The sequence below is a fragment of the Sus scrofa genome, chromosome 2 (assembly GCF_000003025.6).
Source record: "Sus scrofa isolate TJ Tabasco breed Duroc chromosome 2, Sscrofa11.1, whole genome shotgun sequence".
NCBI lineage: Eukaryota > Metazoa > Chordata > Mammalia > Artiodactyla > Suidae > Sus > Sus scrofa.
Genome location: NC_010444.4, coordinates 107,883,560 through 107,909,885, shown reverse-complemented (window position 1 = coordinate 107,909,885; position 26,326 = coordinate 107,883,560). Strand labels below are relative to the sequence as shown.

At 37.0% G+C, this 26,326-nt stretch overlaps 2 protein-coding genes across 2 annotated transcripts in view; both read left to right on the top strand.

The window, feature by feature from the left end:
* LOC110255325 lies at positions 22,042–23,690 on the top strand. The gene has a single exon (XM_021084550.1). It carries the CDS (start codon positions 22,225–22,227, stop codon positions 22,654–22,656), a length of 432 nt encoding a protein of 143 aa, XP_020940209.1. The 5' UTR covers positions 22,042–22,224; the 3' UTR covers positions 22,657–23,690.
* Positions 22,487–26,326, top strand: part of SLCO4C1 (solute carrier organic anion transporter family member 4C1) — a 72,342-nt gene continuing 68,502 nt past the window's right edge. Inside the window, exon 1 of the mRNA XM_003480882.4 lies at positions 22,487–22,986. Coding sequence (XP_003480930.1) covers positions 22,659–22,986 — 328 coding nt within the window. The 5' untranslated portion in view covers positions 22,487–22,658. The remainder of the gene's footprint in view (positions 22,987–26,326) is intronic.

The window sequence follows — 26,326 nt, the reverse complement described above, 5'->3', positions numbered from 1 at the left end:
TAAGCATTTATACTACTTAATAGCTTACAATAAAAAATATATTATTCATAAAACACCATTAATGGAGCACCTGCTGTGTATTGATGAAAGTTCAATTAATAGTTAAGAAGAAAAAAGAGGATTTTATTTTAGCTAAATTGAAGATTATTATATCCTATATGTTCTAATAATATGTAATGTAATTATGTAATAATTATATTATGCATTATTATATCCTGGGAGACAGAATCTCAGAGAGCTCTGAGAACTTTTCCTCCTGTTAGAAATCAAAGGCACAGTCATATACATTTTCCAAACAAAGGATGGTACATCAAAATGGCATACTGATATTTTACATAAAGTTCACCAAAGATACACAATCCAAGTAAGCATGTACAAAGCAAGCAGCAAGTCACCAGGACCCTCTACAGAGTTGGGAAAGAACACTATTCTTTTGAGAAGTTACATTGCTAGCATCAGAAGGGGGAAAATGTGATCTTTTTGTTTGACAGGCACTCCCATCTTTGAGAAGCTGTGGTTAATGGGTCATGCAGATGCACATTGCACTGGGAGGAATGGAGGAAGCCCAAATGGACACAGAATTTTATGTCTAAATTTTCTCATCCAGCCTTAAAAGATAAATTTTATTTCATCATATATGTCAAATATTGTTCCAAATAGGATATTTGAGTGAACAAAATAGATGAAAATCCCTGCCCTCATCATGCTCATGTTCTAGTGCATGATGATTTAAAAATTACATATTTAGTGGAGTAAAATTGAAAACACATGCCTATACTTAAGTTTAATTAACAAAATACCCCAATTTGTAGACAACCAACAGACTATTAATATATAAATATATTTTTCATAGGTACTATTTATTCCAGGACCATTTATTTTTGGTCTAGCAACAGACACTTCTTGTGTCCTGTGGCATACTGTGAGCTGTGGAACTAAAGAAAATTATTGGCTTTAATGACAGCACAAAAATCTCCTACATAATGACAGAAGTAAGTAATTTTGACTCTTTTCATAATTATAGATTAAACAACTTGCTTAAAAACCAAGTAGAAAATTAAAAAAAATTGTTATTTAGTAATTGAGAAAGGGTTCCATAGGGAAGGAAATATTTAAGAAAAATTTTAAACTACATTATATTGCTTCTTACATTGTATTCAGAAAATGTATGTTTTTAACTAATTATAAATAACAGCCTTTCCTCATTTAGAAGTATCCTGTCTGTAGGAATGTTTAATTTAACTAATATGTAGTAGAACAAATGAGTTCTATACGAATGTAATCTATGTGGCAATAAAGCACAAAAGAAGAAACACAGAGTGGAGATATACTGGAACAAAAAATGAAGACTATCAGAAATGGTATATGTTTTGGTTAATAAAAAAGAAAAGCTTTATAAATATATTTTTCTCCTTTGTTCTCCTTAATTTCTATAATATAAGATTTTATAAAGCAATGATTTTAATAGTATGTTACTGGGTTTATAACAAATATGTATAAGCCCAAATGAGGGGTGGAACAGATTTATACTGACACCAGGTTTCCATGTTTTCCTGGAATTAAATTAGTGTTGATCTAAAGTGGCACTTGAGCAGAGTTCTAAATAAAGTGAAATGTAAGAGACAGGACTATTTGAGGAGAATGTTTCAGACTATTTACACAAGACACAAGGCCTTTGTATTGGGTTTACTGAGGGAACAAAGAAGGCTAAAGTGAAGTTGACAGTTGGGAAATTCATTACTCAATCACTTTAACACATTCGGATTTTTAAAGACATCATGTGGTCCTTAGTAATTATGGTATTGTATTCAAGTTCATTATTTCTTATTTATGTTGAGGGATAAAGAAAATGTAACAACAACAACAACAAAAAGGCACAGGACATGTAATAATATGTCATTGAGGAGTCCAGCTCCACCCCAAAATCCAACCTGTGATCTTTAGTCCTAAACATTTGTAATTAAAAAAGCTTTACTGGAAGGTCACATGGGACAAATCTGCCCTCTCCACACCAACCTTGGTGAGTTGCTTTCAAGAATTCAGCCCCTCCTTTGGCTACCTGTACTTTCATGCCTATCTGCATTCCTAGTCCAAACAGCTCAATTTGGAGACCTGTTTAGGAGCCTTTGGGCAAGGTCTCTTGTGTGCCTCTGCTGAGAACCTCATTATTGGAGAGACTTAAAGATCTTTTTCTTCATTGTAACTCATATTCAGTACTTTTCTCTTCCCAGCCATCTCTCCCCCAACCCCACCCCAAACTCCTGTGTCTGAAAAATGGCAGGAGCCCTTTATCTGAGGTTTCCTCAGCAATGAGAAAATCAAGTCTTATCTGATCACATGGGAAGAACAGAACATTGGGGGAACCAGTGCTTTCTCATGTTTAGCCTCTTGCTTATACAATTACTGACTAGAATCTTTACTCTTACTTTTGTTTCGGCTTATTGTCTTAATAATCATCTTAACAATTGTTTTAACCTGGCAGGTTATCTCTCTCCAGTTCAGCTCAACTCTTGAGAGTAATGTCTTTCTCTTAAATTCATGTCACCTAGTCATGGTATCTGTTTAGATTTCCTTTTTTGTACACTAAGAATTACATATGCTTACATCTTTCCCCACAGGAAAGGCACAGAGGAATCTGAAATTCTATAAGCAGTGAGATCAGCTGTGTTATGCACTGTAAACAAAAGCTGCAGTAAGGCAGAGGCAAAATGGAGGTCAGAATTTGATGGCTTATTCAAGATAGCATTATGTTAATGCTATAGTCTGAGTGTTTGTCCTTCCTAAATATGTATGTTGATATGCTAATTCCCAAGAAGATGGTATCAGGAGGAAGAGCCTTTGGAGGTGATTAGGTTATTAGGGTAGAGCCCTCACGAATGGAATTCGTGTTCTTATAGAAGAACACAGAACTCCCTAGCCCATTCTACCATATGAGGAGACAAGAGAAGTCTAAAACCAAGAAGAGGGCCCTCACCTGAACACAGTTACCATCGTGGCTCAGCTGAGTTATTCATCAGTTAATGAATCTGACTAGAATCCATGAGGATGCAGGTTCGATCCTTGGCCTCGCTCAGTAGGTTAAGGACCCAGCATTGCCATGAGCTATGTTGTAGGTTGCAGATGCGACTCAGCTCCTGCACTGCTGTGACTGTGGTGTAGGCCAGCAGCTACAGCTCCGATTCGACCCCTAGCCTGGGAACCTCCATATGCCCCAGGTACAGCCCTAAAAAGCCAAAAAAAAAAAAAAAAAAAAAAAAAAAAGAAGAGGGTCCTTACCTGCCCATGCTGGCATGCCAATATTGAAGTTCAGAACTATGAGAAATAAATTTCCATTGTTATAAGCTATCCAGTCTGTGGTATTTGTTATAACACCCCCAATAAACTACGACAATTAACAACTCACTTTAATCCAGAGATCTGAATGAAGAAAGTTAGTTGAGCGTTTGGACAGGAAAAGAGTGACAGAAACAAGACAGCAGTCTAGTAGCAGGCTTCTAAAATCTTAAAGGGTAAGAATGTCCTTGCAGTACTAGTCTCAAACAAGGATTTGGGGACAGTGGCTACTTGACTGAGGACAACTGCTAAATAAATATGTGTAGGCTATTCTATGAACTAACTGAAAACTGAGAGCAAACTGAGAGCAAACTGGGGGCAAAGGCAGGAGCGCATTTCCTATAAGTGCAATTTGACTCAAGAGAACATAGGATATACATGATCATTAAATGAAAGAGTCATAAGCTATGATCTATAAAAAGAGCAGTCCAATTAGGGATGTACTTGTCTCACAAAATGGAAGTCTTCAGCAGTGCTTTTCAACATCATGCCAGAAATACTTGGTAATAGCAAAAGACAAGAAAACAAAATAGGAGTTCTCATTGTGGCGCGGTGGAAATGAATCTGACTAGTATCCATGAGGATGCGGGTTTGATCCTGGCCTTGATCAGTGGGTTGGGGATCCAGCATTGCCATGAGCTGTTATGTATGATGCAGACTCAGCTTGGATCTCACGTTGCTGTGGCTGTGGCATAGGCCGGCAGCTGTAGCTCCAATTCTGCCCCTAGCCTGGGAACTTCCATATGCCACCGTGCAGCCCTAAAAAGGAAAAAAATAAAAAACAAAAAAATACAAAATAAAAAGTATACAGACAGGGAAAGAAGAAATGAAGCTGTCTTTGTTCACAGATAACGTAATCATCTATGTAGAAATTTCAAAAGAGTTGACCAAAAAACTCCTGAAATTAATAAGCCATTATAGCAAGGTTACAGGGTATAAGGTTAGTATACAAAAGCAGTTGCTTTGCTGTATACAAAAAACGATCAAGTATAATTTGAAATAAAAACACAATACCATTTCCACTAGCACCCCAAAATGAAATTCTTTGGTACAGAGCTAACAAAATATGTACAATGTCTGTATGAGAAAACTACAAAACCTTGATGAAGTAATAATAAAAGAACTAAATAAATGGAGAGATATTCATGTTTGTGAATTACTAGACTCAATATTGTCAAGAAATCAGTTCTCCCCAACTTGATCCTTATATTCAATGAAATTCCAGTCAAAATCCCAAGAAGATATTTTATGGATATGATAAAATAATTCTAAAGTTTGTGTGGAGAGTCAAAAGACTCGGAATAGCCAATTAAATATTGAAGAATGTTGAAAGTTGGAGGACTGATATTACCAGACTTTAAGGCTTAATATACAGCTACATTAACCAAGGCATTGTGGTATTGGTGAAAGAACAGACAAATATCAATGGAACAGAACAGGGAGCCCAGAAATACAGCTACATGTTTATAGTCAACTGATCTTTGATGTAGGAGCAAATGCAATACTATTGAGCAAAGATCATCTCTTCAACTAATGGTGCTGGAACAGCTGGACATCCACATGTTAAAAAATGAATCTAGACACAGACTTTATACTTGTCACAAAATTTAACTCAAAGTATTTCACAAACCTACATGTAAAGTGCAAAGCTACAAAACTTGTAGAACATAATATAGGAGAAAATCTAGAAAACCTAGTATGGCGATGACTCTAGATTAATCATCGAAGGCATGATCCATGAAAAATCCAGTTTATAAGCTGGATTTAATTAAAATAAAAAACTTCTGCTCTGCAAAAGACAATGAAAATACAAACCACAGACTGGAAGAAAATATTTGAAAAAGTCAAATCTGATAAATGCTGTCCCAAATTTAAGAGAACTCTTAAAACTCAATAAGAAAACAATCTGATTTAAGAATGAGACAAAAACCTTAATAGATCCTAACCAAAGAATATATACAATTGGAAAATAAGTATATGAAAAGATGTCCAACATCATATGTTCCCAAGAAAATGCAAATTATAACAACGAGATATGACTACGCTGTATTAGGATGGCCAAAAGCTGGAATTCCAACACCACCAAGTGACAACACCAAGTCCTGGAGAGAATGTGGAGCACTAATAAGAATTCTTATTCATTTCTGATGAGAATGTTGAATGGTATAGCCACTTCGGAAGACAGTTCGGCAGTTTCTTTACAGAACTACTCATATTCTAACCATGAGGTCCAGTAACCATGCTCCTTGGTATTTACCCAAATGAGTTGAAAACTTATGTTCACACAAAAACCTGCACAGAGATATTTATAGCAGATTTCTTCATAATTGCTAAAACCTGGAACCAAAAAGATATTCCTCAGTAGATGAGTAGATAAATAAACTGTGGCAAATCCAGATAATGGGATATTATTCAGTGCTAAAAAGAGATGATCCATGAAGAGACTGAAGGAAACTTAACTTATATTACTAACTGAAAGAAGCCAATCTGAAAAAGCTACACATGATCTGATTCCGACTACATGACATTTTTGGAAAAGACAAAACTGTGAAGAGAGTAAGAAGATGAATAATTGCCATGGGCTAAGGAGGAAGGGAGGATGCGCAGGCAGAGCACAGGTAATTCTTAGGACAATGACACTACTCTGTATGATATTACAGTGGTGGATACCTGTCATTATAATTTTGTCCAAACTCATAGAATGTACCATATCAAGAGCGGGAGTTCCCTTCATGGCTCAGTGGTTAACGAACCCAACTAGGATCCTTGAGGATGTGGGTTCGATCCCTGGCATCACTCAGTGGGTTAAGGATCTGGCGTTGCCTTGAGCTGTGGTGTAGGTCTCAGACACGGCTCGGATCCCATGTTGCTGTGGCTGTGGTGTAGGCTGGTGGGTACATCTCTGATTTGACTCCTAGCTTGGGAACCTCCATATGCTGTGGGTTCAGCCCTAAAAAAAGCAAAAAAAGCAAAAAAAAAAAAAAAAAAAAGAATGTACAAGAGCAAAACTTAAAGTAAATTATGGACTTGAAGTGGTAGTGATTTGTCATTGTACTTTCATCAGTTGTAACGAGGCTACCACTCTGGTGGGGGATATTGATAATGGAGGAGGCTGTGCATGTGTAGGACAAAGGACAGGGTTTATACTGGAAATTTCTGTCCATCCTCTCATTTTTGCTATAAACAAAATACAGCACTAAAAAATAAAGTCTATGATTAAAAAACTTTCATCCCATTGGACGTTTTTTCCCACATAATTACTCATTTTCCCTACTTTTCTTTCTGATATAACTCTCATAGATGCTTTTTTGCTTATTTCATGCTAGGTATAGCTAGTTATATCTCTATGTGTATGATTTTATTACTCCAAATGAGTGTTATGCTCTTTGAAGGAAGGTATTTTATGTCATTGCTCTAAATATTCTCTCTTCTGAGTACACATATGCCTTACTCCATATATGGTTGAAAATAAAAGAACATGTTTATTCTTCAGAAAATGTTCAAAATTTATTTTTATTTTTATTTTCCTTCCAGTATTCTATAGTTTTTTCATTCAGCAATGCTTATATAATTGCTTATTTTTTTTAATTTTAAGGGCTGCACCTATGGCATATGGAAGTTTCCAGACTAGGAGTAGAATTGGCACTGCAGCTGTCTACCTAGGCCACAGCCACAGCAATGCAGTATCCAAGCTATGTCTGTGACCTAGACCACAGCTCACAGCAACAATGGATCCTTAACCCACTGAGCGAGCCCATGGATCAAACCCTCAACCTCATGGATAGTAGTTGGGTTCGTAACATGCTGAACTACAATGGAAACTCCAATTGCTGTATTTTTTAATGTACTTACTACTTTTTGCTTCTAAAAACATTGGAAGCAACAAGGACATTTATTTTAAGGAGAAATAAATTATAGGACTACATAAGCAAACAGGATTTACTTGTTTCCGAAAGTAATACTGAAGTGTACAGGGAAATGCATTCCTGAATTCATTTTTCTTCCTTGTCTCTAGGGCTTAAAGGAAAACAGATTATGTTACTTTGTACCTATGAACTGAGAGAAAAGAAGTTCTGATTTTTAAATGTGAGTTTTATGTAAAACTCATTGTTCAACATAGTAATCATTATCTTTAACAGAAGGTATGACAAAGCTACACATATGTTTTTCATATCCTACTGTGATAGGAAGAATTATGGCCCCTCAAAAATGTCCATGTTCTTATCTCTGGGGCCTGTCAGTGTGTTATGGTATGTGACAAAGTAGAATTATGGTTGCAGATGGAATTAAGGTCCTAATCAGATGGCCTTAAAATAGAGGGATTATCCTGGATTATCCAAGTTAAATGTAATCATGAGAATCCTGAAATGTGGAAGAGAGAAGCAGAAATATCAGTGTCAGAATGATGCAATGTGAGGAAGATGCAACGACCCATATCTTGCTTTGAGGACAGAGGAAGGAAGGGGACCATGAACCGAGGAAGGCCTACACCTTGATTTTAATCCAGTGAGAGCCATTTTGGATTTCTGAATTTAAAAGACTATAAGGTAATACATTTCTGTTGTTTTAAGTCACTGGTTTGGGCAGTTTGTTAAAACAGCAATAGCAAGCTAGTGTATCTAACATATTAGTCCTCAGAAATTTATAATTCCACAGAGATAATATTCATCAAACATTATATTCCTTCCCCTCACTTGAAGTTGGATGTTATTTGTTCTGGCCAATGAAATGTAAGCGGAAGTGGGATAGGTCACTTTCAGATCAGATTCTTTTTTAATGCTGTGTCTGTATGGTTTAGTTGGGACAACTCCAAGATGGTAGCTTCTCAGTCAACCTGGTCCATGCAGAGCATAGACAACAGTCTCAAGTACTCTATGAACATGTGGATCTAGAAATAATTAAATTTTTATTATTACCATTATAGTCCACTGGCAAGGTCTGGAACCTCAGGCGGAATTGAACTGGCACAGGATCGAACCCGCAACCTCATGGTTCTAGTCGATTCGTTAACCACTGCGCCACGACGGGAACTCCGGTAATTTTTTTTTAACTGCTGTTTGACATAGTTTATCCTAAAAAAATACAGATCCCAAATATAACTCAGTAAAAATATTTCTGTCAGGAACTAAGTTTCTCTAACTGGTAGAGTTCTGGCTTAAAGATAGAGTTTACAGATTTAGAAGACTTCATGGCTAATATTGCCCTTAGAATGTTACATCTCTCCTACATTTTTAGCACATGACATTTCTGACTCTAAATTGTGTTCTCTGGCAAGTGACCACAATGAGGACAACATATCTTATTGAAAAGAATGGTATGGATGATGGTCAGTAGCAGAGTAAGATGCAGTTACACAAATTAGAGAGGCTGTTTTATTTTTGCTTAGAGGTAATCCCACCTTATTACCAAAGTGTTTGGGACAGATTCTACAGTAATGCCTGAAGAGGAGCCAATATTTTTCTCAAATAAATTTGAGCCTCTCATATGCCTGAGTATTTCTGTGGCAATTTAGAGTTACTTGAGAACTAAAAGTTATGGTTTCATCTTAGCCTAGAAGGCTTTAAAAGCAAATCGGTACCTTTTGACGCAGTCAGTTACAGAAGAACTTTTGTGGAATCTGTTGTATAAATGAGCCAAAGATGTCCCCTACGTTGTTTATTTCTTCACAGCACACTGGGTCCTATTAGCTCAAAAGGTCGCTGGTGCCAAACTAAAATTTTTACACATCAATTGTTTTCAACATAGCCCAAAGAAACAGACCTTTAGCCATTCTGAGCCTGCCTGCTTTGTAGATCTTGGGAAGCTCTGCCCAACATCTGCTAGCTATGGATAAAATAAGCCCTGTAGCTACCAAAGACCCAGAGTTGCTGCTGTCTTTTAGAGCTCTCTGATTCAGACTCCCTGCTGGGCTCCAGAGTGACATCTAGTAGACCTATAAGCCTCTTCTGCTGGGAGTTCCCTTGTCCCACTCCCTCCCCTTCTAGACAGTCTCCTCTTCCCTTCCCTTGTGCTTTAGGCCCCAAATTACTATCCTGCTGTGAGGGACTTAGCCACATGCAAACCTATCAAAGTGTTGCTGAAATAAGACTCATGTGTCCCGCTGCTACCTCACGGTCATATCTTTTTCCTTGATCAGCTCTGAAAGCCCTCAAGCTCACTACAGAATCACAGAATGTCTGATTTTTGTCTGTCACTGCTGGGCCCACTAAACACTAATTGCCACAATTACCTCCAAGTAGCTGAGAGCATTCACTAGTAAAATGAAGTTACTTAATATTATTAACATTTGAGGAGTTGCCGTCATGGCTCAGGGGTTAACGAATCTGACTAGGAACCAGATAATTGGGTCAGGGTTGTATGCATCAGATTTCACTTCAATGAAGTTACTATTTTTTTAAATCAACCTACCCACATCCACCACCACTTTTGACATATTCTCTTTGTTAGAGACAAGTCACTAAGTCCAGCCAGTACATACAAGAGAAAGAGGTAGGTTTCATTGAGAATCATTTCAGAAGTTGCCTATCATGCTATGAAAGGTAAGTCAAGGATATAGTGGTAGGTAAGGTAAGGATATAATAGGTAAGGAGAGGATACAATAATGCGCATAAAGGGCTTACATGTTACTATCAAAATAAATGGTGGTTATCATAATGATAATTATAATGATAACTGTTTTGTGGCTCTCTTTCAAAATGAGTCATTTGGCAAATATTTATTGAACCCTTTCATGCTAGAACTGGAAATAAAAAACTATTCTGGGGAGTTCCCGTTGTGGCTCAGTGGTTAACAAATCCGACTAGGAACCATGACGTGGCGTGTTCGATCCCTGGCCTTGCTCAGTGGGTTAAGGATCCAGTGTTGCCGTGAGCTGTGGTATAGGTTGCAGATGCGGCTTGGATCCCGTGTTGCTGTGGCTCTGGCATAGGCTGGTGGCTACAGCTCTGATTCGACTCCTAGCCTGGGAACCTCCATATGCCTCAGGAGTGGCCCAAGAAATGGCAAAAAGACAAACAAAACAAAACAAAACTATTCTGGTTTAGAGGAGAGATTATTATTATTATCTTATTATTAACAGAGGAAATATTTGTGAATTTTGATGAATAATATAAGGAAAGCAATTGGGACAAGGTGATTGTGTGTGTGCATATGTATTTGTGTGATTCTTTCAATGAGGCCAGAGAAAGCCTACTTGAGGTGAAACTTACACTGAGATTGAATGTTGAGATATCAGTTTTACAAGATTCTGAAAAATAATACTCTCTTGCAGAGAGATTAGCAAGTTCAAGGACAATGAGACAGAGAAGAGTTTGTCATGTGAACGAAATAGGAGAACCTTATGACTAAAATATACTGAGCAAGGAATAAAGTGTTATAAGATAATGTTGGTGAGGTAAACGGGGTCTAAAGTATATAGAACCATGGGAAGGATGTTATTTTATTCTTAATATGATGGAAAGCGTTGGAGTATCTTATGAAAGGTAATGATCTTATTTCTACAAATTTTAGTCTAAATTTATATTTCTACAATTATAGAAAACTTGCAAGAATAGTACAAGAAAGTTCTGTATATTTGAAGTGAAAATTATAACAATGCCTGCTTTATATGGCCAAGTCTATTCAAAACATCCAACTGTATACTGGCCTTTATTTTTCTAGGATTCAAAGAAGGCAGTATTTCTATAACTACTATACAAGGACAATGAATAAAAATAATCAAGTTATTTTCTCTTTAAATATTCAGATAACAAGTGCAAAAATGTTTGGGGGCTATTGAAGTTATTTCTAGTGTTTAAGTTCTGAACAGCTAAAAAAAAAATGGCTCCTACTGACTAGTGGGAAACTACTTTTCAGATCAGTCTAGTGTCATTGAAAGTATCTCATGGGCAAATTTATTTTACTGCCTAAATCTCACCTTAGGATTTTTGCCTTCACTCTTGATATTTTTTTTCTTTCCTTTTCTTTTTTTTGGCAAGGAAATACAGGTATATGTTTCTGAACCATGGCTATTACAAAGGAATAAGTAATCAATTCAAAAGTTTGACACCAACAATGATGCTTGAATATTATGACACACACATGACAGAACCTAAATAACATTTGTGTCTACAGTATTCCCATGCTTATACATGCTATACTTACTGATATATCACACTTCCCTTAGAAGGTGTTGCATTGCATTCATTCAGTATAACTTTTATGTTCAGGTTCATTAGTTGTGAAAGTACTTGTTGGTGTATGACTGTACGTGCTTTGCATTTTATGATTCATCCCATTCCATGAATTACTTCAAAGTTAGGTAGTATTTTACCTGGCTTCTTTATTGTGTCCTTCCCACTCACATCTTGGAGCTGAGTCTTTCCTTGCTAACAAGTATACTGTGAATGCCTTAGACATACATAGAAAACAAGAGTCATGGTAAACAGTACCCCAGAAGTAAAAACAAATGCAACAACAAAAAAATTCATTGTCTATTCAGTCAAAGAGTGCTAAGAAAGGAAAGCGGTCTCAACCAACAAACATCTTAGCTGGTGAACTTATGAATGGTTCTAGTTAGAATAGAATGCAATCTTTTTATTTGCCTGGTCAAGGCCTGGAAGTAAATATAAGGTTGCTAGCTATGGGAACAGGATCAGGGGAAAGAGTAAAAGTGATCTAGTAGAAAGACAACAAACTTTTTTTTTTTTTTTTTGGTCTTTTTAGGGTCGCACCTGTGGCACGTGGAGGTTCCCAGGCTAGGGGTCGAAGTGGAGCTGTAGCCGCTGGCCTACACCACAGGCGCAGTAACTTGGGATCCGAGCCGCATCTGCAACCTATATCACAGCTCACGGCAATGCCAAATCCTTAACCCACTGAGTGAGGCCAGGGATCGAACCCACGTCCTCATGGATTCTAGTCGGGTTTGTTAACCACTGAGCCACGATGGGAACTCCAACAAACTTCTAATTATGGCTCTGACACTGAATAGATGTTAGGTGAAACAAATTTTAATTAAGTTTATATTCTTATCAATATTTTATGAAATTACTGGACTACTGAGCTTTAGCAACCTTAAATTTCAGATCTGCAAAGAAGCTTAGTAGTTGTCTAACCCATATCTCACACAATATCCTTAATAATTGACCAGATAGCTCCTTTAGTGAAAGAGAACTTATTACCTACTGAGGCGATCTATTCCATTTTGTATAGCTCTAATTCAATGGGTCTCATGATCCATTTATACTGTTAGAATTTATTGAACTTCACAAAGGGCTTTTGCTTATATGGGGTATATTTATTGATAGCTAGCATATTAGGAATTAAAATGAGGCATTTAATATTTGAAATTATTTTATTTGTTAGCAACAATAAGCCCATTAGATATTAACATAAATGTTTTAAAATTTTAATAATTATGAGCTAGACACAGAAAGAGAACTATTGCATAATCTCACTTATATGTGGAATTTTTTTAAAAGTTGAATTCACGGTGACAGGGAGAGAATGGCACCAGGGACTGGAGGAGCTGGGGGTAAAGAGGAGATGTTGGTCCAAAAGAACACATTTTCATTTATGTGATGAATAAATTATGGAGACCTAATGTAACAGCATGGTGACTATAGTTAATAATAATGCATCGTATACTTGAAATTTCCTTAAAGAATAGATCTAAAGTGTTCTAACCGCACACACACACACACACACAGGTAACTATATAAGGTGATGGGTATGTTAGCTTGATTTTGGTAATCATTTCACAGTGTATACATATATTAAATGTATTGTACACCTTAAATATATACATTTTTATTTATCAATCCTATCTCACTAAAGTTGAAAAGTAATTGTGTTTTCAAAAATTATGAGAATGAAATGGTTTTATCTTTTTTCAAATCTCTTTAATTCTAGCTTAAAATAGGTTCTTATGTCTTCTTTTTTGTGATACGACATGTCAGGTAAGCCTCTGGAAATCTTTACTGTTCACTTGTAAGAAAATGAGACTCTAAAAGGCAAATAACATCCTAGTATTATTTTAAATATAGTGTGAACTTGCAGATCCCTTGAAAAGGTCTCAGATTGTCCTGAGATTCCTGGATCACATTTTGAGAACCATTGTTCAAATTATTTGTAAAGGACTTTCTTTATTTTGAGCTCACATTTTCCTTTTACCTCGAAGGTCCTTGCACTAATCTCAAGAATCATAAAGAATAAGTGTGATCTCTGTTTCAAATGATCCCCTCCCTCAAATATCTTATGACAGCTATCTTACTATCCCTGTATCCCAAAGTTAAGAATAAACTTTTCATAGTTCTTTCAACTCATTATCATGTGAAAAATTTCAAATTTTCTCTACATTTTAGTTACATTATCCTTGAATCCATTTCTATTAGTCAGTGGTTCACTTGGTGCATCAATTAGAGTTGCGTAACGATATTTCAGGATAGTCTGAATGGTGCGGAGAGAAAAATCTTAATTGGGATTTCATACTTCAATTAGTGTCTCAAATTCATACTCATTTGATATATATTTTAACTACCTGATGTTTAGTCAAATCTTTATCTTGTAGTTTTAAGCTGATTTATAGTTTTTTTTAAACCTATGTCATCTTGTTAGATATGATCATGACTTCAGTTTGTGGATCCCAATGCTGTTGTACAAAGTACTCATAATATTTGTGGTGGATACAATGCTGTGTGTTCACCAAATTGTTTTATTTTCTTCCTGGGCATGCAGGACAACTGCATGCTGAACTTCCCCTGGATCTATGCATAGGACTGTGTTTTGGTCAGTGGGATACAGGCAGAGGTGTCCAGATCTGTTTCACTGCTGGCCTGAAATCTGCAGAGCAAAGATTTGCACTCTTTCCACACCTGACTTGCTGCAAGGAAAGACCTCAGGGAGAACCCGAAAGTGGGAGGAACTTGGATCCCTGGGTTCATCTTTTGAAGGAAAAGATTCCAGGAGAGCTTCCTGAAGAGGAAAACTCACATTATACCTTCCATGAGCCAGAAAGAAAACGTTATTTATTTCTTTAAGCTCATGGAATTATTTGATAGCCTATCCTAATACATGCTCTCAAGTTTCTATTAAAACTCTCTATATTGACATTAGTCTGTTTTTCAGTCACTGTTTTGGGAAGTCAGTCAAAAATGACTGTAGTACATTGACAATACAGAGTACACAAACTGTACTGTCATTTACCATACATTTATCTACCATACCCACATGAATATAAGATCATTTTTGGTAGATGCTCTGCTGAAATTTAGACAAATGATGAATAATGCTGGTATCACAGAAGAAACTGAGATGTATTCCCTGATCTTTGATTTTCTGAAAGAGTTTGTGTAGAATTCGTATTTGTTCTCCTTTTAATGCTCAGTAGGAGTCACTATCAAAGTCAATGGGCCTGAGGTTTAATTTGTGGAAAGATTTTTAAATGCAAATTCAATTTCTTTAATAGACCTAGGATTGTTTAGATTATCTATCACCTCTTAAGAGTTCTTTTGTAATTCATTTCATAGGGGTTTGTTCATTTATCCAAACTGTAAATCTATCAAATTTACTGGCATAAAGTTATTTATAACTATATCCTTTTAATATCTGTAGATTCTCTAATGATATCACCTCTCTTGTTCCAATATTGGTGATTTGGGCTTTTCTTTTGGCCAGACTGGCTAGAGATTTACCAATTTTTTTAATCTTCTAAAAGAAATGTTTTGGTGTTATTAATTTCTCTATTTTCCTGTTATCTGTTTTATTAATTTCCTCTCTGGTCTTTATTATTTCTTTGATTTTTTTACTTTGAGTTTAATTTGTTCTTTATTTTTCTGTTTCTTTTGGTAGAACTTGAAGTCACTGATTTGAGACTTTTCTTCTTTTTAAGGCAAGCCTATTATAAGCCCTGCTTTAGTAGCATCCTAAAAATCCTGATGTTTTTATTTTCATTCCATTCAAAATATTTTCTCTTTTTCCTTTTGATTTTGCTTTTGACTCATGAGTTATCGAGGTGTGTTATTTGTTCTTCATGCATTTGGATAATTTCCAGGTATCTCTGTTATTGATGTCTGATTTAATTCCATTGTGATCAGAGAACATACTTTGCATAACTTGAGTCCTTTAAAAATTATGGAGATTTTTTTCATGACTCAAGATCTAATCTACCTTGATAAATGTTCCACGTGCACTTCAAAAGAATGAGTAGCCTCCTATTATTGGCAAGAAGTTCTACAAATGTCAGGTTCAGTTCGTTGATAGTGTTTTTGGACTCTGCTATACTCTTGATTTTCTATTCGTTCTATTAACTTTTTAGAGCAGATATTAAAATCTCTGAGCATAATTGTGGATTTGTCCTTTTCCTTGCAGATCTGTCAGTTTTTGTTTCATGCATTTTGATACTATTTTTAAGTGAGCAGTTGAGATTCCTAAGTGTTCTTGATGAATTTGTCCCTTTGTCACTAAGAAATAACCTTTATCTCAGATAATACTCTTTGCTTTGAACTCTATTTAAATTGTTATTAATGTATCCATTCCAGGTTTCTTTTGATTAGTATAGGCATAATATATCATTTTCAATCTTCTATTTTTAGTCTATTAGCAGGTATATATTTGTGTGTGTATATGGCCACACAAGCAGCAAAGGGAACTTCCCAGGCTAGGTATCAAATCTGAGCCACAGCTGGGGCCACAGCGGATCCTTTAACCCTCTTTTCTGGGCTGGTTATCAACCCACACCTCCGCAGCCATCTGAGTTGCTACAATCAAATTCTTAACCCACTGTGCCACAGCAGAAAATCCTATTAGCATTTATGTTTAAAACGTTTCTTGTAGGCAATATTTAATTGGTTCTTGTTTTTCATATCAGACCCAATCATCCTTTTCTTTTAGTTGTGATGTTTACCTATATTTAGTGGGATTATTAAGATAGGTAAATCATCACCTTGTTGCTTGTTTTCTTTATGTCTTATCCATTTTTATTCTATTTGATGTCCTTTTCTGCCTTCTTTTGGGTTGAGTATTTTTTTATGATTCCACTTTATTTTGCTTTCTTGACTTTTTATTTTTGTTCCTATTTTAGAGGCTGCTCTAGGATTCATGGTATAAATCATTATCATACACCACCCTTGATATGGTATCACTTCACACATAAGACATTTACAACAGCATACTTTCATTTCTGTTTACCTAATCTTTGCAATGTTGTTGGCATACATTGTGCCTTTACGCACTTCTGTATTTTGGTTTAAACAGTGAATTATCATTTAAAGAGAATGAAAAATAATTTTAAAAATCACACATATTTCTTCATGGGTCTTGAGCTCCTTCTCCTCATTTCTAATGTTCTTTATTGCTTTAAGTCATTATTTCCACTTGGTATCATTTTCCTTTAGCCTGAAGCTCTTCTACATGCACCCAGGTACTATGGGTGATGAATTATTTCAGTTTTTTAATGTCTAAGAATTTCTTTATTCACCTTCATGTTGCTTTGTCTGAATACTGGCCACGGTCTCTCTAATCCCTTTAGATGGTTCTTTCCCTGAACTACAAGGGTTTCTTCACACACATGTGCTCTCTGTACCGTGCTGAATCTAAAGGGAACCCTCTGCACATCAATTCTGTCCAGCTTTCTCCTCTCCAGTACTCTGTCCTGCACATTCTAGCTGTTTTAGACCTTCAGCTTTGTCTCAACTCAGTTTGCCAGTTTTTCTATGGATCTTACATCCTGCCCCACCCCACCCATACCATCACTTGAAAACTTTTTCAAGGCAGTAAACTGCTCATCCAGTTTGCTTCCCATCTCATAGAGATAACTGTCCTTCATTACCTGATATCCAGTGTCTTGAAAACCTTTTTTGTTTTCATATATTTTTTCTTCTTCTTTTGGGTGTTTCAAGTTGAGGTTAAATCCAGTCTCTGCTACTGGGTGGAAGTGAAAGTCCCTTTACTGATTGTTCTTTAAATGCCAGTTTTTTTTTTTTTTTAATCCATTGTCATGGTTTTTTTGTTGTTGTTCTTTTTCTTTTTTTTCTTTTCTTTTTTTTGAAAAATATATCTTTGTTTCTCCACTGCCTCAGAAGATTTTACTTCTTATAGTTCTTCAGTATTATTTTCTTTTTCTGGTCTAGGAAATGTTCATTTCTCTTGATAAGCTGGAGTATGGAGATCTTTGTACTTCCTCTTTAATCAAAGAGTAAACAGTTGATTCTGTGACTTTTCTCTGATACTCACTTAAGCAATTCTCTATTTTTATATCTCTTTTTTTAGGATATAAAAATCTTTGACCTTGTCCTATAGGCACATGCTCTGAGAGCTTTCATAAGTTGTAAAGTAGAAATGTAAAGGTTTTTTGGTTTGCCTTGTTTTTGTTTTGGTTTACCTATTGCCTTGAACTCTGTCATTAAAACTCTTACTTATAAGTAAATTATTTTGCTAATTAATAGCTTGCCAGCTGCCTCAAACTCACAACAGACTTCTCCCTACTCCCAGTAACTTATGAAAAGATTATTATGAAAGAATATATGAAAATTCCTCACTGGCTGGTATTGCTTTATCTGCTTCTGATTACACTGAGTTTTGGGGTATATTTGACATTAGTCTTGCTAGAAGAAGGCTTTTGGAACAAATGAAATCTTTGATATCTAAATAATTTATAAATCTAAGTTTCACTAACCTTAATTATCTCCTTTCCTTTGTTAAGAGCAGATAGTGGTTAAATTGTGGGCGTGATGGGACTATCAAGAGTGGCAGTATGGCTGTTGCTCTGTTTAGTGAAGATAGCATTTATTATGATTATGACACTATGATTACATATATCCTAGAGAATCATAGCATGTTGAAGACTATTTCCAGGCCTCAAAATTAGATCTTGAGTAGAAAGAAATATGTTTTAAAATAATATCCTAATTACTAATTTAAAGTAGGATAATTTCTTCTAGTTTAAAGCATTTTTTAATATATAAATCCAATTATGCTTTCTTCACTGTATCTAATATTGTGATATTTAATTGTAAGTATGCTTTTATAGAGCTCATAGTATTTCTAATAAATTATAATGACAACTAGTTAGTGAAAAGCTTAATACTATATTATAAATTTTATACTAGCACATCATTTTCTACTTCCTACTGGGTTAGATATTTTTTTGGATTATTGTATTAAATGTTTATATGTTTTCTTTTAATATTATTATTAGTCATGTTTATGGATGAATCTCAATAATTTATGATTAATATTACTAAAAGAAAAATATAGCGGCATTTCTTCTCAATATAAATATATTTTTCTGTGTAACTGCGATTCAAATCTAGTTCAGCATTAAATTTTTTCTTAGGTATACTTTATTATTTTTAATTATACATTTTGTAGAGCATATAACATGTAAAAGGTAAGTGGAATATACTAGGATGGTCCCTTAGATTGCTTCATTGCTTTTATATGTTTATTTAGTTAATATAAGATCTAGTGGTGTTAATAAATCTTTAATGCTTGGATTTTAAATTACCTCAAAAATATCTGCATTTGACCATCTTCCTATTCAGGGTCCCTCAAGATGCCTCTAATTTTAGTATCTATGAGCCTCATAGTGTTATACTATTAGAGGTTTCACATCCAGTATGAAACTGGAGGGAAACTAATAAAGCATTAGAAGCAAACAGAAAGGAATATGACAAAGTATTCAAGATGGTCATATAAGTATAATTTCGTCCTATAGGCGTATCTACATGGAAGGCAAAAACATAATCAATAGGTGGTTTTTAAGCACAGAATCAGAGCAAGGGGAGTTGGTGGGATAATCTTGAATGCTTCTGTCATTAAGCTATTTATTTTACCTTGGTTACCCCAATGTCTGATAGGGAAGACCTACTGCACAGGCCAGAAATACTACTCATAGGCAGGGATATCTGCCTCTGTGTACATTGCTGGAATTTTACTTTAAAATGTGGATACTGTTCTTTCTCCCATTCTCCACCCTTTAAAAACATAGCAAATAAAACCTGCTAAAATAATAGCAATTTATTAATTACATTCTGAAACATAAAATAGTATTTTGACTATGTTCACTAGATTTACCCAAGATTGACCAAGGAATTTTAAAATGACAATTTTCCACATAATTATTGGACCAAACCTATGAAGTTGTTTTGTTTGTGTTTGTTGCAAACCTGAACCCCCTTCCTTTTAAAATTGCAGCATAAAGGATATAAGGGAACAGGAAAGTGTTAACACTTTCAGGAAGAGCAAGAAGTACTCAAGATGAAGCAATAGCACTTGTGTGAATCTTTTAACAAAATTCTACTTTATCACTGAAAGAGTAGAGATTTCTTCTTAGTATGGATTTAAGTTCATGATGATTATGCTCTTTCGATTTTGATAGTATAGTTTGAATCTGTTCATTCACAGATGCAAAATAGTCTGAAGCCATGATTGTATTTACATCTCATTGAAGCAAACTTTGCTCCTGCTTAAATTAACTCATGTTTCCTAAATAAAGTGGTGATCATATCAATTTACACTTTTAAACACCACTTTGAGTTTATTTTTATTGAAGCTTTTTTTTTTTTTTTTTGAAAGAAGGCCTAGGAGGATTATATACCAACCCCAATTCGAATATCTGCAAAATCTGGGGAATTCAGAGTGGCATTATTCTTCTAAACCTCATCAACCTGAGATAAATATGAGTTTTAATCTCTTAGAATTTGCTATGCAATAATTCTAACCACAAAGGCAGCCTGTAGCAATTAATAGAAAATCCAAGCCCAGGGAAGATATCTGAGAGAACTAAATTCAAGTCCTTAACAAGTGGTTAGTTATTTATTAGGCATAACACTTTGGAAGTGTTACTAATCCTCTCTGGACTATAGTTTCTTTAACATGTAAAATGTAGATAATGATAAATACTGCTCTTGTAAAGATTAATAATGAAATATATAGCAGATATTTTAAAAATGCTAGGTCCCGAGCTCCTGTCCTGGCACAGTGGAAACGAATTTGACTAGTATCTGTGAGGATGCAGATTTGATCCCTGGCCTCGCTCAGTGGATCAGCAATCTGGCATTGCTGTGAGGTGTGGCCTCATAGGTTGCAGATGCTGCTCAGATACCCCGTTGCCGTGGCTATGGTGTAGGCTGGCAGCTGTAGCTCTGATTTGAATTCTATATGTCGCGAATATGGGAACTTCTATGTGCCACAGGTGTGGCCCTAAAAAACAAAAAATATATAAATGAATTAAAAAAAATAAAAAAGTTGGTTCCTACTTCTGTTCTTTCTCTAGGTTCTAAGTCATTTTAGACTTTTGACTGTGAGGGAATAAAGAACAGGATTTATGTCTGTTCAAAGTAAGGTAAATATTTTATATCTCAACCCCCTCCACTCAGTAAATTAGTCATACATAACTGAAACAAAATTTTCGCAAAAATAGTACTCATGTGTCATGTACTATTATGTATTTCCTTTCTTCTGAATTCTAATTTATTTCATTAAGAAGTAACAGTGTTTGAAAGACATTCCCCTAAGCCAATTTAAGTGAGCCTACTGTCTGTGGTTCTAATAAATAAAAAAATCTTGTTTCAGGATGAGAGGTAAACTTTCCATCACCATATTCTCTTCTCTGGGTTTAAGGCTACTCAAGGATATGACCATCATATGCTATCAAATCATTGCTATTTGAGAAGTATTAGCACCAAATTTAGAATCTTGGGCAGGCAATCAGCCTGGGGTTAAATGAGGATAGGAAGACTTGAAAACTATCTCTAGAACTTGATAGCATGATTTATTAATATTTAGTGAAGTACTCTAACTTTCAGTGAAAGAACCCTTGTAAATGAATAATACTAATGTATTGAAAATGATGTACAGCACTGTAGTATCCAGTAACATCCGAGACCTCTAGTAACTTGGCTTAGGATAGTTCAGATATATTTTTTGAGATGTTTTATAACCAACAATTCAATTTGAGGAAGTAAGTTCCTTAGCAATCTGCAGTCTCATGAAGCATAATAGCTTTGGGTATGTAGCCCTGACTATGTAGCCAAAAGAAAATATTTGTGGTTTTTATTATGTTCCTTATTGGAATAAACAATTTGTTTAGAAAAAGAGCAACATTCCAAGATTGCGATATAGAGGATATACAGTTTTAAAAATGTTTTTGTTTAAAATACATTACTCTGGGATGTATTAGTATATCTTTGGGAGAGAATGGCTCCCTTACTTACCTCCTTCAGGTCTTTGCTTAGATGTCACCTTCTCAATGAGACCTTCCCTAACCACCCTATTTAGAATTGAATCAAATTATTTCCCTTCCCCCAACACACATTTTCCAGGCTGTCCCAGCTTTACTTTTCTCCATAGCATTTGTAGAGATGTGTTACATATTTATTACTAATTGTCTGTCTCGCATTAGAATGTAAGCACCACAGGGTAGGGGTGTTGTTGGTTTTTATGGCACTCTTGTACCCCAAAACAGAACATGTTTGGCACTCAAAAACTAAATGTTTTGATGAATAAATGAATTGTAACTACAGTTAGCATAATGGTGTTCATTAAAGTGTTTTTCTTATTCACAGGTAGAAATTATTTACATGAGTATCAGCATTCCTAATCTTAAGATATGCAGTGTACAATCGAAAAAGTATTGTATACATATGGTTTTAAAGTTTCTTAATTTCTACTCCTTCACTTTTGGGGAAGTGAAAGCTAAAAGGTGGTTATGTTGTGATGCTAATGACTGTTGTGATGAAGGGTGGGTGAGGATTTCCATTTCTAGGGAAAGTGACAGGTAAAAAGTGTTACCACCATGCTCATGGAATCCAAAGTATTGTACCTGTAACCACTTGACTCTTGGAGTCCAGACCTAGCCTGGTTTGGTAAGCAGTAAGTGAGAAAACCGCTGATTATTTTCTTGAAGATCTCCTGATGCAACTGTTTACAGCTTTGCTGGCAGCTCCCAGGGGGAGCTTTAGGGCCCCAAAACAATCTCTATTTGGTCCTTGGTCCTTGGGCTCTGGGAAGGAGGGCGGTGGACTGGGGGGCCTCTCCTCCTCCTCTGGCGGCTTCAGGGCCGCACGCCCACGCCGCTCTTTCCTGTTGGCCAGGGCAGCGACAGGTGAGGCGCGGCCTAGGGCCAATCACACAGCCAGAGGGGTCAGAAGCTCGCGCTCCGCGCAGCGGGCGGCCGCGAAATCGCGGAAGAGGGTCCCAGCAGCGGCTGCGGCCCCTGAAGAGGGACGACCCACAGGCGGGAAGTCTTCCCACAAGGGGGCGCTGCCACCTGCCCGGAGGAGGAGCCAAAGAGGGACCCGGGTTTTTGCCCCTCCGACGCACAAGAGTGGGGAAGACCCATCCTGATCATGAAGGGCTCCAAAGGCATCGACAACCCGGCTTTCGTTGCTTCCAGCCCAGACACCCCGCGCCGTTTGGTTCCATCGCCGTCTCATGTCGAGGTCTCTGTCTTGACCCGGAGAGAGGATTCGCAGCCTCAGGAGCCTCAGAAGTCCCCGGACCTACCTCTGTCTTCAGTAACTACCCCCGGCTCCCAGGAGGGGTCCGGGCCAGTCTCACAGTCCGAGTTTGAGGAGGGGCCCTGCGGGTGGGGCAACTTCCAACCCCAGTGTTTCCAGCGCTGCAACACACCCCGGGGCTTTCTGTTTCACTACTGCCTCTTGGCCCTCACGCAAGGTAAGGTCCCAGGCCGGCTCCAGGAGGCACAGGGGCGAGCTGAGGGCGAGGAAGCGCGCGGAAGCCGGCAGGGAGGAGAGGGCAGGTGCGCGGCGGGTCCGAGCCCCTGTGGTCGTCAGCCCCGCGATGTGGCCCCAGACTTGGGTTTTGCAAGCGCTCGCTCGCACCGACGTTGGCCATGCAGATTCAGGCTTATACATTTTGGCTTCTGTTTTATCGCAACAGTTAAAACTTGGCATACTAGCTCTTTATCTTTAGTGTTCTACTTCAGTCTTGGAGATTCGATTTCTGAAAAGAAGATGGAAAGTACTGGATGTTTCCTGGGGGAAACGTTTGGTCAGGGCGAGCTGCGCGGGGAGAGGGGAGGTGTCCACTGTACAAAACGCATACATTTTGCTAAAGCCTTTTATTAAAGGAATGTTTTTACATTATTTCTGAAACAGAAGAATTAATAAAATTGCAGTTGAGGGTAGCGTGGTTCTCAAAGGAAAAGTTGTTGAAAGTATACAGTAGAGGAGTTCCCGTCGTGGCTCAGTGGTTAACAAATCTAAGAACCATGAGGTTGCCGGTTCGATCCCTGGCCTTGCTCAGTGGGTTAAGGATCCGGCGTTGCCGAGAGCTGTGGTGTAGGTTAAAGATGCGGCTTGGATCCCGAGTTGCTGTGGCTCTGGCTTAGGCTGGTGGCTACAGCTCTGATGAAAAGACCAAAAAAAAAAAAAAAAAAAAAAGATACAGTAGAGTAGACCTACGAATTCATGTTTTGTGAGTATAGTTTTAGTGTTTTGGAGGCACAAATAGAGCCCAGAGAGTAAATCAGAAAAGGCTTTAGGCGTTAACTGGCAAGGCGTTTTAACCTCGTTTATCTGTCTCCCCCCGCCCCCCCCCCCCGGAGCATTAGATGCCCTGGGGAGTTACTGATAAAATCCAGGTTTATACCCACAGGAGTTTGCAATCTAAGCCTGATTTGGAGGCGTGAGTAGTAGGGTAGAACGACAATGGGTTTCAGGGAAGAAGACACGCAGAGAATGAAAGAAATGGGAAGTTACAGTAAGGTGACAAGGAGGGTGGCATTAAAGTTGAGCACCTTGAAGGACATGTTGAAAATTAGTTAGAATTTGATGGTATGTATATATTTTTTGGTCATTTGAGTCATAGTTTAAAGTTGTAAAGAGGCAGTGAAGGATTGATTGAAAGAAATGTAATCCCCCCCCCAAAAAAAAAAAATTGGGGAAGAGGAGGGCTGGAAATTTTTTTTTTTTAAGATTACCAGAAGACTAAATCTAAATATATTTTTCCTGTTCCTATTCCTGCTACACTGTCTCAAAGGAACTCAGTGTCCCTGCACAGGTTAGGTGCTGAGTAAATATTTGTTGATTGCTAGTCACCTGCAGCTCTTCTAGGGACAATTTTGTGCTCAGGTGTTACTTCCTTTTCCACCTTTCTGGTCCCCACCAAAGATGCTTTCTCTCAATATCTTGATTTTAGTTGTCCAAGATCAGTGATTATGAAGCATCTTAGTGTCAAAAGAATACAAAGTTCAAAGAAATTGAACACAAGTAAAAAATTTCTTGTTTCATCTTAAAATGTGTTCTGGAATTTCAGTATTATTCCAGAATATGTAATTTTGCATATTCATAGAAAAATGTCTCAAGGTTAGCCTGGAGCTACTCTAACTAGAACTCTCCAATTTAAGAAGTATAAAATGAGATTAGAATGACCCCATAAGTTAATTCTTATTTCAGTTTAAGTTTGAATGACTGAAAACATTATTATGCTGTTTCTCAAAAATGACCCTTGGGAAGGCCATTTCCATGATATGTTAATAGGTGATTAATTGATTAAAAAAAAAGACCCAGGGTGTTCCTGTCATGGCTCAATGGTTAACAAACCTGACTAGTATCCATGAGGACACAGGTTTGATCCCTGTCCTTGCTCTGTGGGTTAAGGATCTGGTATTGCCTGAGCTGTGGTGTAGACTGCAGACATGGCTTGGATACTGTGTTGCTTGGCTGTGTCATATAGGCTGGTGGGTACAGGTCTGATGATTTGACCCCAGCCTAGGAACCTCCATATGTCGCAGGTGCAGCCCTAAAAACAAACAAACAAACAAACCCTAAAACTTGTCAAGTGTGTTTACTTAACCCAGCACTTCTCAAAGATAAACAGGATTTCCTAATGTGCTTCCCCTCTTCATGCATTTACAATAGGAAACATAGCATGCAGTGTTTCATGAAATTTTTTTTTTTTTAAGCAGACTTCTTGGAACTTATGTAGTACAAATTTGCATTGGGATCGTAGGTTTAAAGTGCTATATTTGCACAAGAGTTTGCAAATTTACATTTTCAGAAAAGTTTTACCATAAAGGCAATCAATCCTAATGACTAACTTTTAATCAGTGTGGCAAGGGTGTTAGGGAGTTGATTTTTGGGTGAGAAGTTTTCAAAATCTAAAATAGTCTTATCTCCTTATAAATATATCACTCCTAGGTACTTCAGAAATTTTGTCTTAAAATATTAAGAATTATAAATTGGCTTATAGATTTATTAAATTGGCATAAAAGTAAAAATCATGTTAGGACTTTCAAAAGTTGTATAAATTTTCATGAAATACATTTCCTTTTTTTTTTGCTTTTTAGGGCCGCAGGTGCAGCATATGAAAGTTCCCAGGGTAGGGTTCAAGTTGGAGCTACAGCTGTTGGCCACAGCCACAACAATGCAGGATCCAACTTATACCACAGCTCACGGCAATGCTGGATCCCCAGTCCAGGGATGGAACCCACATCCTTATGGATACTGGTAAGGGTCATTGTCGCTGAGCCAGGTCAGGCGCTCCTGAAATACTTTTTTTTTGTCTTTTGCCATTTGTTGGGCTGCTCCCGCAGCATATGGAGGTTCACGGCTAGGGGTCTAATCGGAGCTGTTGACACCAGCCTACACCAGAGCCACAGCAACGCGGGATCCGAGCCGCGTCTGCGACCTACACCACAGCTCACGGCAATGCGGGATCGTTAACCCACTGAGCAAGGGCAGGGATTGAACCCACAACCTCATGGTTCCTTGTCGGATTCGTTAACCACTGCGCCACGATGGGAACTCCTCCTGAAATACTTTTTTAATAGTCTTGGTAAAGCAAAATTTGAAGAGATTATGAAGATAATGGTTTGGATACATTCTGTTAATTAATGAATGAAATCAGTTCATGGTAACTTCTTAAGTAAAAGGAACAACCAGTTAAGATTTTTGAAATTTGATCAGGTGCTTTTCATATTCAGTTTATAGTGTTTAAACTTCTGTAAATTTAATCTATATCCAAACAGGACAGTTTTGTTAAACCAGTCAAA

Excerpts from the sequence above, each read along its gene's own strand:
- LOC110255325 (XM_021084550.1), top strand. The coding sequence starts at position 22,225 with ATGCAACTGTTTACAGCTTTGCTGGCAGCTCCCAGGGGGAGCTTTAGG.